The sequence below is a fragment of the Antedon mediterranea genome, chromosome 1 (genome assembly GCF_964355755.1).
Source record: "Antedon mediterranea chromosome 1, ecAntMedi1.1, whole genome shotgun sequence".
NCBI lineage: Eukaryota > Metazoa > Echinodermata > Crinoidea > Comatulida > Antedonidae > Antedon > Antedon mediterranea.
The window spans coordinates 11325784-11342507 of NC_092670.1; the positions used below are offsets into that span (position 1 = coordinate 11325784).

At 32.2% G+C, this 16724-nt stretch overlaps 2 protein-coding genes across 2 annotated transcripts; one reads left to right on the forward strand and one right to left on the reverse strand.

Moving 5' to 3' along the window:
* Nucleotides 1–121: 121 nt before the first annotated feature.
* LOC140046458 (SH3 domain-binding protein 5-like) lies at nt 122–9799 on the reverse strand. The gene is made up of 7 exons (XM_072091111.1): nt 9620–9799; nt 8875–8937; nt 5784–5912; nt 5292–5459; nt 3841–3971; nt 3327–3589; nt 122–1316 (listed from the first exon to the last, which is right to left on the reverse strand). The coding sequence occupies exons 1-7, from the start codon at nt 9662–9664 to the stop codon at nt 946–948; spliced, it is 1170 nt and encodes a 389-aa protein (XP_071947212.1). The 5' UTR covers nt 9665–9799; the 3' UTR covers nt 122–945.
* A 4041-nt stretch (nt 9800–13840) lies between these two features.
* On the forward strand, nt 13841–15890 carry LOC140056282 (uncharacterized). The gene has a single exon (XM_072101607.1). The coding sequence runs from the start codon at nt 14002–14004 to the stop codon at nt 15379–15381; it is 1380 nt and encodes a 459-aa protein (XP_071957708.1). The 5' UTR covers nt 13841–14001; the 3' UTR covers nt 15382–15890.
* Nucleotides 15891–16724: the final 834 nt, after the last annotated feature.

Below are 16724 nucleotides of genomic sequence, written 5' to 3' on the forward strand. Positions count from 1 at the left end.
TGAAGTTCACATGCAAATATTGACAGGCTTGATAAAATTATATTTACAAAATCTGTAATTTTAATTTTATTTATTTATTGCATAAATTTTACATGAAAAATATTGAAAGAAAAAAAGTTGTATGTACAAAATATGCACAATTTTATTGACTTCATTTTTACATTAAAACAAATATTACATTTCAGAAGTGACAGATTGTATACAGATTGTAGAAAACATGCATGACAAAATAATAAGAAAAATGAATGAATGTATTGGACTGATTGGGATAGGAATTTGGAAAAAAATAATAATTTAAAAAAAAATTCATTTTAGTCATTTATGCATTTATTTTTTCTTTATTTGTTGCATTATCCATCCACTATTCATTCATTCTCTATCAGTCTCATTTTTTCATCCATCCATCCATCGAATACTTCACTGATTATTGTTTATTCTTTAACGTATACATGGTATACAAACATATTGGGTGTGTATGTACAGTATAATATGTTTTGTTGCCTCCTTTTACATATATTTGCAGGTACAAGCATACAAGAAAGTTATATATTGATTTCCCATCACAAGCTTTCATTTTGGGACGATAGCCAGGTAGAAGGTAATTTAACCATGACAAGTGGAATGTTTATTACATCTACATTCCATAACTGTCACAGTCTTATTAAACTACTTATGTTTACCTTCCCAAAGTTAAAGCCACACAAAACAGATTTTCACTGGCTTACAATAGGAAAACGTATTTGTGACGAATTCATTCGTTATCACTTTTGTAAGAAACCTCCCTACGACTTAGACCGCTTTTATTTGACCTTTCTTGTATAATACAGATACAATAGGCCTATCATCTGTCATAACATCCAGTAGGCCTAATCATTTAATGTCTCACTTATTTTCAATAGCACACATTCTTTGTTTTAAAATTTGCTGATATTATGAAACTGACTTTCATATATCTTCCTGAAACAACTTCTTACAATCAGCGCCCTCTGCGGTTGACCTTTCCGATATATCTTCCGTCCCATCAGCCTCCAATCTTTTAACATTCATTTCTGTATTGCCACTAGTTTTCTCACCTTCATTCGATTCACAATTTTCACTAATAGCCAATTTCTGTAAAGAGTTTCTTACATAGACATCAAGGCTATTATCAGTAGACGATCGTTTTAAAGGCTTGCGTTTTTCAAATTCTTCTAGTACGTCCAATTCCGGCAGACTTCTCAATATAGATAGGGATCCGGAATCGCTGCAAGGAGATGTTGGTGCGGAAGAAAAGTAGTCCGAATCACATGAAGCAGAATCACTTATAGAATCATTGTCTAAAAAGAAAAAAGTATTACGCATTAAATAAATATTATTCAATAAACATTCTAAAACAACTAGGCTACATGTAACATAAAGCATTTTTAATTGAGATATATTGTAATGGCAATGGACTTCATTGTATAGAAATGGGTAGACGAAATTATTTTATATTGTAGTCACGGAAAACCATGACAACACTATCAACAAAAAGTCAAACAATCATCTATAATTAAAAGACAATCACTTGAATAAGCATAGATAATCACTTCAAAGCTCCCTACCAATAGGAAAGAAAAAAACAACTAAACCTCAACTAATAGTGGAACAATTATTGTACTTAACACTTAATTGTTATGCGGTAGGATTTATTAATGAACTTGAATTCCCTTTAGTGATGTACTAGACAAATGTAGGCTCTATTGTTTTAAACCAATACAATTTAAAAGCATTTTGGCAACAGATTAAGACTCTGTTTTACTGCATTTTTTAAATTTGCAGAATAATGTATTGTTTGTGTTTTACTAGTGATGTACTGAGACACATTTCTATATTGTTGTTTTAAACCAATACTAAATTTAAAAGCAATTTGGCATCAGATTGATCATGGAGGAATTAAGGCTCTGTTTTATTGCATGTTTTAAACTTGCAGAACAATGTATTGTTTGTGGTTTAGTAGGCCTAGTCAGTTTCTTTAAATTGCTTTATTGTTTTCCCTACCTTTATTACAGTATTACCAGAACAATTTGTGGTATCATTTGTTTTTTAAACTGCTAAACCCCCAGCAAACTATTTTATCTCAGTATCCTGAAAATTGATTCTAATATTTGTATTTCATTTTGAAAATTGTATTTTTTTATCAGTAAATATTATCATTGTTTTGTTTAAAATATGGGAAATCTTAAAAATGTTGAAAAGATTCTAGGAAAATTTACAAATATTGGTTAATCAAATTATCTAACAAAATGTATTAGTAAATTTGCATTTATTAAGTATAAATTAATTTAAAGGACAATTAGCTTAGGGAGGTCCAGTAATAGGAAAAACATATACTTTAGCCCCCCACTTATGTATACATTATTTTTCATATTCTCTACGCCATGTGAATTAGCCACGTTTATGATTATGGTTGACCATTGCTTATAAGAGGCAAATTTCCACTGACAACCGTAACTGATTTCATCCAAAAAAGAAAAATAATTTCATTTATTATTCTTTTTGGTGGTACAAGCTTAACTTTCAGAAAGCATATGGTGGAATTGAACCATTGAAGCATTGGTAGCCGAGTATCTTAACCGCCAAAAAGTATTAAAATCTTCACGAATAAAACGGCAAGTTTTAACAGAAGAAAGACCTTTTGGTATACTACTCATTGTTAGTCTCTGAAAAGGTTAAGCTATCATACAGATTTGTTTTGGTCTTTTGATGACATATAAATACCAGATTAATTTAAAATAACCTGAAACCCACACAGCTCAAGAAGTTGATGAGTTTACCATGAACACTCACAACCTTAACCTATATAATAAACTAAAGGGCTTCTTGAAACTTGTTTATAATCATATTGAATTTTATAAAAAATTATAACAGCATTTTACTGTAGGCCTAGATATCAAGGGAGATTTTACAATTGCTCAATAGATAAGCGATGAAATCAATGCAGTCTACAGTATAGTGGAAGAACAAATTTGTTCAGAATTATGAAGATATGCGGATCGCAGATCGTACACTTACTGAATCTGAGATACAACCATTACTATTAACAATTGATCCAATTATTGCATCACAACCAACTTAAACTACATGGATCTTGATAAACTTTGTTTAATTTGCCACAGATTAATTTGCCTATAGACTGATTTTTATTTAAATTTTCTTTCTTATAAATCAGTAGTCCCTAGGTTTTAAGGACTGGTTTCTTGTTTGTAGACCATTGCTTAATCATATAAAAAATCTATTTTCTGGCTGTATTGAATATAATTTTACTTTAATTTGTGAAATTTTTAGTTTTTCTTTTTGTAACTTACCATCATTGAATTTAATTTCTAAGCTGTCTGCCTCGCTTCCAAATGAGCCTTCTAGACTGTCTTCCCCAACACCTGCTTCGCGAGGTCCCAATGGAAGGCTAAACTGCCTCTTTTCATGGATTTCTTCTGAAATTTGTTCTAATCTGACCAAGGCGTTCCTGTACGCTTGCTTCCTGTCCACCAGTAGCTTCTGTATATCGATCACCTCTTGTTTAATTTTTAGAAGTTGCGTTTCAAATTGATACTTCTGCTCGTAATAAATTCTGAAAATGAATGTATTTAAAGTGTTAGTTATATCCATAATAATGGTTTCTAAACCTTTGCATAACAGATGTTATTACATAATGGATGGATCTCTGTATAGAATATGTTTAAAGTGTCATTTCTATCCATATAAAGGATTCTGAGCCTCAGATATCGCTTTAATAATAATGTCATGGATGGATCTTATTATGGATTCTCAGCCATTAAAGTGTGATTTTGCAATACTTTTAAAAACATTTGATTAAATTACCTTGACTTGGCAATTGATTTGCTATACTTTTTCTTCAGTTGTTCACTTCTTCTCTGTGCTATGTTGTAAGTTGCTGCTTTCTCAAGGTGTGTTTTTTCACTTTCTTTACGTTCTTTCTCAGCAGCATTTAACTGTGAATCAAACATATTATTTTAGCATTAAGAAATATGATTTTAAAATAATATAACCATTGTTCAATTCAATTAAATTGTATACGCTACTGATGCCATCAAGGGCAAATCCGCATAACCAGACAAAACAATATTATATAAATACATAATAAAAAAAAAACAATTGAAAAATGACATTATATGGGAGGACAGAAGTCAATAGGTCTCATAGGCAAGAGAGAGGGATTCGACCACATCCCCTTCAACAAAAAGTTTTGCAGGGGGGTGAATATTGAGTACCAAAATATTGATTGATTACAAAGATGATGGTGATATATTATGGCAGTACCTGGTGTTTAGGGGCAATTGAACTATGACCTTGTTTACTGTAACACTTTACAGTACAAAGCTCTATAGATTTGATAAGTTATCTTGTTTATTCTGCATGTCGATTATTGATTGAAGTTATACTACTTGTACATCTTGTGTACATTATACAGTTCTTTTATTATATTGTGTGTGATGGTTTCATTCTATTGCGAACTGTGTTTAAATAAAATGAGAACATATGACAAAAGATCTGTGTGGTTGTAACTATATTAATGTCAGCTACTTCAATGCTGGAGTATTTATTTTATACAAACACAAACCTAAGGCCTACTGTAGACACACATTTTAGTGCATGGGCATGTACTGTCAGAAAGGCAAGAAAAAATGGAATTTTAAAGTTTGTTTTACTGTAACTGTAATAAAATAGACTTGATGTGACAAAAAATGTGATGTGCCAATATACAGACATGATGATGTCATATCACTATAATATTTGGGCATCACTACCATATTCGGGCATATCAAAATATTTTTGTCAAACTATAGTTTGATAGTGTAGACAGAGCTTTATGGTTAACTATCCAGTCTATTATTTTATTAAGGATGCATGAGGTTTAAGTAACGAGGTCAAGTATTAAAGTGTGAAATATACACATATTGATAATGTGGTAACTTCACTTCCTATTGTTTCCTGATGAATTCTGAGAATATAGTTAAATATTAAAACTAGGTGTGAAAAGTATAATTCAGTTGACCGGGCTTGACTGTGAAAAACCGTCTTTAACATTTAAAAAAAACATGACTTGCCATGTGTAAGTGCATGGCCTATAAACAGCTAGCACTTAGTTATGGTACGCCACTACATACTTTATGCGAACTGTCAATGTAACGCAAAATCCTGGTTTGTAGGCCTACATGTTTTTACCAAGAACCGGAAATCTGCTTTAATGTAAACTGTAACTGATAATATGTAATATCACTATATAGAATCCTATACTGGACATTACTTACCTTTCCAGTAGCGTGATTTAGCATTTCTTGCAGAGCACTATCAAATTCTCTGGTCTTGTTCCCTGTCACTGATGCTTCCTCTGCAAGTGCTATAGTCTCCTTTGCCAGTTGACAAACGCCAACTGCTTTTTGATATTTGCTAACCGATTCCTGCACTGCTCTTTGGGCCTGAAATATGGAAAGAAAAATCTATTATTGAATTAAATAAAGTAAAGGCCTGATAACATTTTAATAAAATGAGGAAATTAAACAGAAGGTATACATGTAAAATTCCAAAACCAAAGTTGCTTATTAATTGTAATTAAAGGTCTTTTTAAGTAAAATCAATTTTTTAGAATTTGAACACCCCAAGGGTACAGTTTTGGGGCAGGTTGACCGTTCTGTAACGGAAACCTCAACCTGGCAGATTACAAACCCACAAAATTGATTGGGAGTCAGGGTTACAAATGGCTGAACCAATCCAAACCTTCAAATACAATTTTATATACCTACCGTACATGTTTCTCCTCTCGCTTGATAATAGAGTAATGCTCTATTTACAGTTTTCCCACAATACTTTGCAGTTAATTGTAAACTTGTTTTACAATCCGCCAATGTTGTTCGGAAAAAATTTCTTTGATCCTGGAAAAGATCATTTTTTTCAAAATTTTTATCAATAAAATATAAATATCATTTTATGAAAATTAGAGGTCAACACTGGATAACAAAGATAGCAGAGACAAAAATACAAATTACAACATGTTGCGATAAACTTGACAATACCTATTTACTTTTTATCAGTTCTAGACAATATTTGCGATAACAATATTATTAATATTGTACCCTGGTACAAATTAAACAAACAGAAAAGATAAGAATTGCAATTAGTTTTGCAAGTATATGTTAATTAGTACATTTGTATTTTTTAATGTTGATCTATGATCCGTTAAGAAAAATACTAAAGGCTAAGATCCTAACTTGTCTTAAATAAAATCATTGAAAATTCCTATCTTTATAACATTATGTATGAAAATTCCTGAGCTAGCACCATTTTAGGAAGGGGCTTATTTATGCTCATTCTGCTTTATCACTACCAAAAATAAGTGGGGATATGATCAATGTTGTGGCAAAGGTTTACTTTTTATAATAAACAATATAAATGTTATACCCTGAGTTACCCTTTAAGCTAATAATTTAGGGAAATAAATTATAGTGTTACCAGTGGAAGGGAGGAAATGTCAGTTGGCCACTAATGGACACCAACACGGAAGTTTAAAACCAAGGTTGGTAATAATAAAGTGTACTATCAAAACATTACAGCGGAGATGAGACTATGGCTATTCAATTCAGGAAGCACTGGGATTTACATGGAAAGTACATTCCCAGTGGAAGAGGAGTTACAATTATTATAACAATATTAATAAAAGATAGGATCTTTTATTATACTGCGAAGAAAAAAATGGAATATAAACATATAGAGTCTTGTGCTGCGACTGTTGGGTGGTCTATAACCGAAAATCGGAGCACTGCCCTTTTTAATGGCCTAAAATTTGAATCAATATGGAAACAATGGATTAATTATAAAACAACAAATGTTTTGTATTGCATTTGATATATAGGACATTCCATCTTTTTACTCTTAAAATATTTCCTCCATTTACCTCATGAATATTAGTTAAATTAAATACAATAACATGTAACCAGTATCATATGTTCAAAGACAGTTTTACGTTCAAAGACAGTATCATACGTTCAAAGAGAGTTTTACGTTTAAAGACAGTATAATACATTCAAATACGTTCATAGACAGTATCATACGTTCAAAGACAGTATCATACGTTCAAACACAGTTTTACGTTGAAAGACAGTATAATACATTCAAAGACAGTATCATACGTTCCAAGACAGTTCTACGTTTAAAGACAGTATAATACATTCAAAGACAGTATAATACGTTCAAAGACAGTATCATACGTTCAAAGACAGTATCATACGTTCAAAGACAGTATCATACGTTCAAAGACAGTATCATACGTTCAAAGACAGTTTTACGTTTAAAGACAGTATAATACATTCAAAGACAGTATCATACGTTCAAAGACAGTATCATACGTTCAAAGACAGTTTTACATTCAAAGACAGTATCATAAGTTCAAAGACAGTTTTACGTTAAAAGACAGTATAATACATTCAAAGACAGTATCATACGTTCTAAGACAGTATCATACTTTCAAAGACAGTATAATATGTTCAAAGACAGTATCATACGTTCAAAGACAGTTTTACGTTTAAAGACAGTATAATACATTCAAAGACAGTATCATACGTTAAAAGACAGTATCATACGTTCAAAGACAGTTTTACGTTTAAAGACAGTATAATACATTCAAAGACAGTGTCATACTTTCAAAGACAGTATCATACTTTCAAAGACAGTATCATACTTTCAAAGACAGTATCATACTTTCAAAGACAGTATCATACTTTCAAAGACAGTATATATGTTCAAAGACAGTATATATGTTCAAAGACAGTATCATACTTTCAAAGACAGTATCATACTTTCAAAGACAGTATATATGTTTAAAGACAGGATGTTCAAAGACAGTATAACATGTTCAAAGACAGTATCAAACGTTGAAAGTTTGTAAACAATCCAACCATGGACCTATAAATTATGATCCGACACAAAATGTAAATTTGTTCTGTTTAATGGTTTCATGGTATGTTGTAATGAAATGGAAAACTCATCATAACTAATACGTCATCCACAATTATGTGTTTTTCAGATTTCCTATTTTATGAATTCTAAAGAAATTTAAACCATTAGGATATGGTTTCTATTAATAATCTAAAATACATTCAAATATTTTCATTGATTTAAATTTTCGACACTAATTACTTTTCAATTAAATTGGTGGTTTCATAAAAACGTTTAATGATTTTGGCAAATAAAACAAAAATATCAAACGACACAAAAAGAAATGTTTGCGTGGCCTCTATAAAGGCTTACTTTTGTGAAAGAAAAGAAAAGAAAGAGGAAGGGGAAGTTAAAATTACAAGATTCACTTCTTTAACAAAACATTAAACATAAAGAGTAAATTTTAGTGTCAATGCAATGAACATTAAACATTAAGAGTTAATTTTAGTGTAAAAAATACACTGAACAATTAAACATAAAGAGTGAATTTTAGTGTAAAATACACTGAACATTAAACATAAAGAGTGAATTATAGTGTAAAATGCACTGAACATTAAAATGCTGTTTAAACACACTCAGAGTAGATGCAATTATACTTTTTAAACTTCAGTGTGATTTTGTTAACTACAGTATATTGACATAAGAGTACTGTATTTTCGATCAAGAATTTAAGGGAATACTCCAACATTGACAAATTTACAAGTTAAAAGGACCTTCCTCTACCGATCATCAAAACTCTAGAATAACCTCCTTATTTATGCCAAAATTACCAATTAATGAATTTAGAAGTATTTATAAGCAATTTTTAGTATTTAAAGTAACTTGATTGATTGAGTATCACATATTAGAAGCTGACATAGAAATGAAATAACCTTGGCTTTGAATTACAGTATTAACACTTACCTCCAATTTCTTTTCATATACATTAATGTCTTCTGAAGATGTATTAAGAACCTCTAACTCCTCCTGGAATTTAAATAAAAACTCATTTACGATCAAGAATTTATGGGAATTATATACAAATGTTTTATGTAACAAAGCAGTTGATATATTGTATAATAAACGAATATCAAAATATGTAAATAAAATTAACTTACAGTAAAACACTATTCTACAGTAATAACAAATAAACTGAACAATTAGGCATAGGCCTACTACATATATTATAGACACAAAGGAGATGAGATGTTTTTGGATGGACATTTACTATATTTATTTGTTTTTTTTAAATACTTATTACGGTACAGAGAATTAGTTGGCTATTATAACAGATTATAAAACGTTGTCTGAATAAAACTCTAGCTGGCCTCTAAAGCTTGGTTCCCACTAGAACGTAACGCAAGGACGTAAACGCAACGCAAGCGTTTTAACCAATGACAAGCGAAGTTATAGACAGTTAGCAATCACAAGCGAATAAGCCATCGCTTGTGATTGGTCAATTCACTTGCGTTGCGTTACGTCCTTGTGTTGCGTCGCTAGTGGGAACCACGCTTAAAGTAAAGCACCAACAATGCCCATCACAAAACCAAAGTCCACTAAAATATGCAAAACAGTCTCATTGACATTATACACAGCTGCCCTGGTGATGGCTAACAGGGCTAAAAACATACTTAAGTTTTAGCCTACGACTATATGTTAAAACACATACCTGAATTCTTGGGTCCAGTTCTTCGCAGTCCATTTCGGTGGTCATTTCAGGGATTTGATTAGTCCTAGGCCCACTAAACCCGGAGCTACTACCTGTCTCGAACAGAAGTAAACAAATGCTTCGCTGGTGGTACGGTACCAGTAGCGCGTATCACTCACTATGATCAGTGGGTTAATCTTGGTTAATCGGAAAACAAGTGTCCAATCACATTCGCGTATAAGATATGACGTAAGAGTTCTAACAATGATGAAAACCTCTCTGAAAAGTTTATTATGATTCCTCATAGAAGGTCAGTCAATGAACTTTAAAACTTTTCAGTAGGCCTACTTGATACCAATATTAAAAAAAGGAAAGGGGGTGGGGTGCCTGGAATTAGCCCACAAAAGCTTGAGAGGGCACTCATTAAAACAATTTACAAAAGGCAGGCAAAAACAGAAATCGCGAAACAATGTTTGGCAATAGATTTATTTTATTTTCGATTGGAACAAATTACCAGAACATTTCATTTCTGCAAAAACTGTGGAATCCTTCAAAGAAAAATTGAGGGCCCCTCCTCTACCAAGTAACCAATATCAAAATATCTTGTTGTATAAGTTTCTTTAAAAATGTATCGTAGGCATAATTAAATTAAAAATAAAACACGTTTTGCTTTGTTTCCCATTGTATCATATCAAGGAACATTAAATATATTAAATACAAATTGTAATTACCCCCTCTACCACCTAGCCTTTCTACTAACAGGGTAGACCAGAAATTGAAGAAGAATTTTCTATACGGTTCTACTCTTGCAGCTCTACTAATTCTTCTGTCAACTGTTCCATTGCAGATTGTTTTCACAAATTACTGCCGGTTATTAGAAACGCAAACACCTAATCTTATGACTTCATCATTTACGATTTAATATATACAAATTAAGAAATATAGCACATACACGAAGATACTGCCCCTTATTTATATGGAAAACAAAGTTAAAACGTGAATTTCCGAAGACGTAATTCTAAAAATTCTCTTAAACGTAATACAACAAACGCATTTTCGGAATGAATCTAGCAACGAATAAAAAATAAAATTCCTATTAATATTATTATAGAAATACGAAAAAACGTATAGCGCCTCCAATTTAGTCTGAAAGACTAACCTTTGTTTTACAAATGATAAGAGATGTATTGTCTCCCAAAAACATGAAAAATGAAGATTATTAAATCAGACTTTGATAGGTTATTTTTTTTTTTTTTTAATCAAGTTAATCACTTTATAGAAAAAAACCGAAACAAATTATGTCACATTTACATTTTAAGGCAATTTGCCTTTTTATTAAATGCCTGATCGTTATAGTCATCCTAACTCGCAAGTTTGGTGGTATTATTCATGAAATAATGTTTCACTTTTAAAATGAATGAATGGTTAAATTTAACCAAAAATCCCGTTAGCTTTCAGCCAATTTGACTATTTTTTATATTAAATTACAGATAAACACACTTTTTTTCGATTCATTTCAACCAACATTTTTTTAAGAATTATTTTTTCGGGGGAACAATACATCTGTAAGTTTGGTCTCTACGGTCATCTATCCGATGTTAGTGTTTCAATGTTTTGTCTCACTTTCATAAAGTCTTCTAAAATGTTACTCCTCCAATTTGGATTCTCTGAAAGCAGTGTCTAATTTTATCATATTTCCTAGAATTAATAAGCCACGAGCTTGTTTTTTATATTTGTTAAAAAAGTGTAATCTAGATAACATGGAGTAGGCCTACGTTATTTAAACGATTTATGCATTCGATAGGCTACTTCATAAGAACATTACAGCCTGTTGTCCACTAGACGAATCTAGGCATCCGGTGGGAAGATGAATACATTGTCCATCAAAACATGAAAAATAAAGATGATAATAATAGTTTGAAAGGTCATTTTATATTTTTGTATGTCGGTCAATAAACTTTACAAAAAAAACACCAGAAAATACAAAATTACGGCAATCAGATAAATTTATTCATAAATTTACACATCTTGTTATATCATGGAGTTTTCCCTTCATGGCAATCAAGGCAATCTAACCAGCATGACGCATTAGACTTCCATATTCGTAATGAATAACGTCATTCATAAATTACTCACCCATAACGGAGTGTAACTAGCGCCATCAGTAAATTTAAAACAATAGTGATTTGCTTATTAAAATTTATAAGATTTAACCAGAAACCAGATAATGGGCTTCCGGTTGACCTGTTACTTTTTTTTTAGTCAAAGTCAGTAAATAATAATAATACCACATTTATATAGTGCCCTTTTCATGAGTAATCATGCTCAAAGGCGCTTTACAAGCATTATTACCCCAGTATTTTTTGAGATCAAACACGTATATGGAAACATACTCCCATAATGCAGCCGGTAACCAGCGCAAAGTTGCGTCTAGATCTAACTGGGTACCCATTTATACACCTGGGTGGAGAGAGGCAACGTAAGTAAAGTATCTTGCCTACGGATACAAACAATGCGGCGAGAGTTGGATTCGAACCTAGGTCTGACGATCGGTAGTCCAACGTCCAACACACTGCGCCACACGCCCTTACTAATACATTTAAATAGTCCAACACGATATTCGCTCTAAGGGAGCAATACTGAATACATCTTGAAAAGTGTACTAATATAGAACACTTTATAATTGATTCATAAAATATATTAATAACACACTAACTAATCAGTTATAAAAACGATGGCATATTGTACGAAAGATGCCTATAATATATAGGGATATACATTATTATTAGCGATTAAAATCTATTTCACTTTCGGCCTTTTACTACGGTTTACTTTATGTTGTCAGATTGGTTTTTATTCGCAAACTGTAAAGTAGGCCTATGCCAAACTAATGTTCACAAATCACACAGTTGTATCAAAGCCAACACTGAAAACATTGAATTTACTCTCTATGTGGGCACATAATACTTAGATGAACCTTTAAATCAAAGAAATAGAAAAGAAAATGTCCGGGGAATAGTTCGAATATAACAGCAATACAATGCCACTTAATACGAGTATTTAATGATGTATTGTCCCTCTGAAAAAATAATTCTAAACCAAATTGTTGTTGAATAGGATACCATTTTAATGTAACGTATAGTTCTACTTTCATCAAAAATTGGATTGGAAAAAAATGTATGAAAACCTACGTGATTAACTTTATTAAATCTACAAAATAAGATATTGAAAGTCTGATTTAATAATCTTTATTATTCATGTTTGTTGGGGAATACATCTTTAACATTATCACACAACTTGTAGAGAGCTCGGAACTCCCGGGAGTAATCTCTAAGTTTTATAATAATACCTCTTTTTAGTCCATGCTTACACAGCCTGAAAATACAATAATGTGGTGTAGGCCTACTTATCATTAGTCAGCGTTGGCCATAAAAAAGCAATACAAAAGCTGTGACAACTATATTAAATTGTTGTCTCAGACAAAAGGCAATTCAAACTGTTATTGAAGTGTGAATCTGAACACTGTGTTTATATCGTTTGATCTGGGATGTTGATTTCATTTTCAATATATTGCGAAATTCGAAATGTCCTAAACAATAGCCTAGTTACAGAATAGGTTATACTTTCTATTTTATGACGTTGTACCACTGTACCAGGTATATGGTAGGTTGCAGTGTAAACTATATGGTGGCATAATCAAATACAATGCTATGTTTTCTCATGTATAAACATAAACATAATTTGTGGTCTATAAATTAACCATTAATTGTTTTTATCGTGGGAAATACACGCATGCCCAAATTAGTACAGTTAGGCCCCATGTAGCGTTTTTATATTTAGCAGCAATTCGTCGATTGCGTACATAGGTCATAAACACCTGTATTACAATGCAATATTGAATAAACAACAAACAGCTAAATATACAAAGAAAACAATTGAAAGGTAAGTCACTGTTGAGAGAGCATGTATAATTGGGGAATTCCCAGTCCTTGGAATTTCTAGTTTCTATTGCTTCTTACATAAAACTTTAGAAATCTGTACATACGGGTAATTCTTATTATCCAGGATATTATAACTAGGAAATACTGCAACGGGTAGCCCCTGAAACTCTAGTGAAGTATTAATAGCTGAGGTTTCGTCAAACTCATCTATAATTATAATGGTACGTCACACTCTGGTTTTGATATGTTTTATTTGACAGTAATTACTATACGGGTTCATTCAGTGATTTAAAAGCAACTATAAACAGTTTAGTTACGGTACAAGCGAGTATTCACTTTGAAACTAATTGTGTACAAGAATTTAGAGTAAAGTTAAATACTTTAAAATCAGAGCGATTTTAAAAATAGAAAAAACCATTTGAAGAAAACAGGTGGAGTGGCGATATTTTTACGGCTTTCAAAATGATTTTGTTTATAGATATTTCGCAAAAACAATTAGTACACATACTGATGTTGTTTTTATATCATTACTCAACCAATTATTCGTCGGTCAGTGCTGTGTCCTGTTCAAGTAAGGACTCGCACACCAACTCTATAACGTGTACCGCTAGTGGAATCAACATAGAATGCAGACAGTGCGCACACACGGATGGCCAGCACCATACAGTAGATTGTATAAATCGACAATTTTCTGAAATTCCACGATGTAACACAGAAGGTGTAGAAAATTTAAATCTAAGAAAAAATAGGATCGAGCAATTAAATGATGATTTCGAGGAATATGTTAATTTGGAAACACTTTACCTTGAAGAAAACGAGTTGACTGAAATCAAACCGGCGGCGTTCCATAAACTGACTGTTCTGAACGATTTGAGGTTAAATAAAAACGTCATAGAAATTCTGCACGAAGAAGCGTTCGAAGGTTTAAACGAATTAGAAATCATGTATCTATCGTCCAATAAGTTAAAATCCATTCCGGCTTCAACGTTCCACAATCTTCCAAAGTTAAAAAAACTGTTTATTGGTAACAACCTGTTGTCGTCTTTACCAAACGATGTATTTCACGGTTCAATGATTACTCACCTGGATTTATCACATAATTTCCTTACAGGTGTTCATAGTGAAATGTTTAAAGACCTTTCAGATTTGGAAAGTCTTGTTTTAAGAAACAATAACTTGACAGAATTTCCTGAAATCGCGCTTGAGTTCATGCCTAAAATGACTAGGTTTAATTTAGCGGAAAATCAATTTGATTGTAACTGCCAAAGTGATGTTATAAACTTGTCAAGAAAGATGAAACAGCATTCTAGATGGACTCCACCAACTTGTCTAAATGGAATGAACTTTTTAGAATTGGAGCAAGACTGCCCAAGAGAAAACGCACGTACAAAACAGTACACAACATCCCACGTAACAGACGCTATAAACGCAAAAAGTAGGCCTATTGATAGAGCAAATGAAATGGCTAATTATGAACTTTATATCGTTATTCTCCTTTGTTTTATTGTATTATTTTGCGCCGTGTGGGCTACGCATTTATTAGTTAAGCGTTACAACCGGGGCAATATTAATTCATCCACACAGAACACCAGTAGGCCTAACGCACAAAACCATGACATAGACACCATCTCTTCACGGGTGTCATCGCCCGACAGTCAACAGAACAGTGCAGATGCCAGGCCCGTTGATGCCAATCAAAATAATATAGTTTTGTCTTGTCAGGTGAGTGATGGAGTTGGCATGGCAAGTGTAACTGTACAAAGAAACTTCAACATATCATTGACAGACATTGAAGAGGGTAGGTCAAGACTTTCCCCGCATAATATCAAGACGTATGTGTAAATAAACAGCCGTACCTACTGTATGACGACGGTACCATGTCTAGTGACGAACATCGTATATACCCCATATGGAATGAAGGTTGCTGACAAAGACGCATGTTGTTTATATCATCGCTAGGCTTAATACCGGGTAGATTACATTGACTGAGCTGCTCAGTAAAGACTTGTTCAAACATTTCGTATCATTATTAACACGGATTGAAAAACCTGCGCATGAGCTTAGACCTAGACTGTAAAAAATGTAATGGAGTCGAAACGAAAACGTACAATTTAAATGTTGGAGTAGGCCTATAGAAAAAAAGTTTTTAACTGTTAGACGAACACCTAATACCTCGACAGTACGCCGCTGTATCGACAACATTCCATCCAGAATAAAGACCAGTGCAATTACTTCAGAGATTTGATGTGAATTTGATTTAATTTATAAGAGAAGACAGAAATACGCCATAAATAGTAGATTGAGACGCAATATATCGAACCATTAAATACTTACCTTGCTGTTGTATTATAATTAAGACACTTGTATATAACTTATTAAACAATCATTTTTTATTTTACCATTTAAAATAATACTATATCTTAATAAAAAAAATAATTATAACTAATATTTATAACATTCCGATTTATTTTAAATAGATTATTATGGTAAAAGTTGAATAGTTTTGTGCGTTAGTTTTTAAACTTTAGTACCCTAATGTTTTCATAACTTATGTATTCGCATAGTTCCAATAATCTGTGATTCAAGAGGCTACTGGTTATAGCCTACCATGAAGACTAACCAAGGCAATTTAACAACAGGACACTGAAGATAATAACTCGTAACAGTTCATTGATATTAATGTCTGGTTGCGACAAATACTAACAGTACTGCACTATGTTCTCCGGGGCGCGCGGTGTCTGTTTTGTGAGAACTGATCATGTCGCAGCCGCAGATAAACCCTTTGATCTCCGGAGCTCAGCATGCTGTTGTTAGTTTGCTTTGGGCCAACATAGGAATGAATATGACTGTGTAATGTTCACTAATTAAACTCAAACTTTTTAAGAATCTGTCAAAACACGAACACAGTTTAGTTGACAGAATCGACAGAACAAGGACATGTTTGCATATTATAATATGTCCTCCTTGTTTGAACGATTTCCTAGAAGTAGGCTATTCCATTATATAAGTTCAGGTTTCTATAAAATTATACATGGATTGTATGTAGACATCATTAAAACTAAACTAAAAGCCTGCATGGCTAAAAATAGAATAAATGCACTAATACTGTTTTTTTAAAAACAAGATAGCGTGCTGCAACACTGTTTATCCAAATGTCACCATGTCTAAACCATGAACCTAATTAC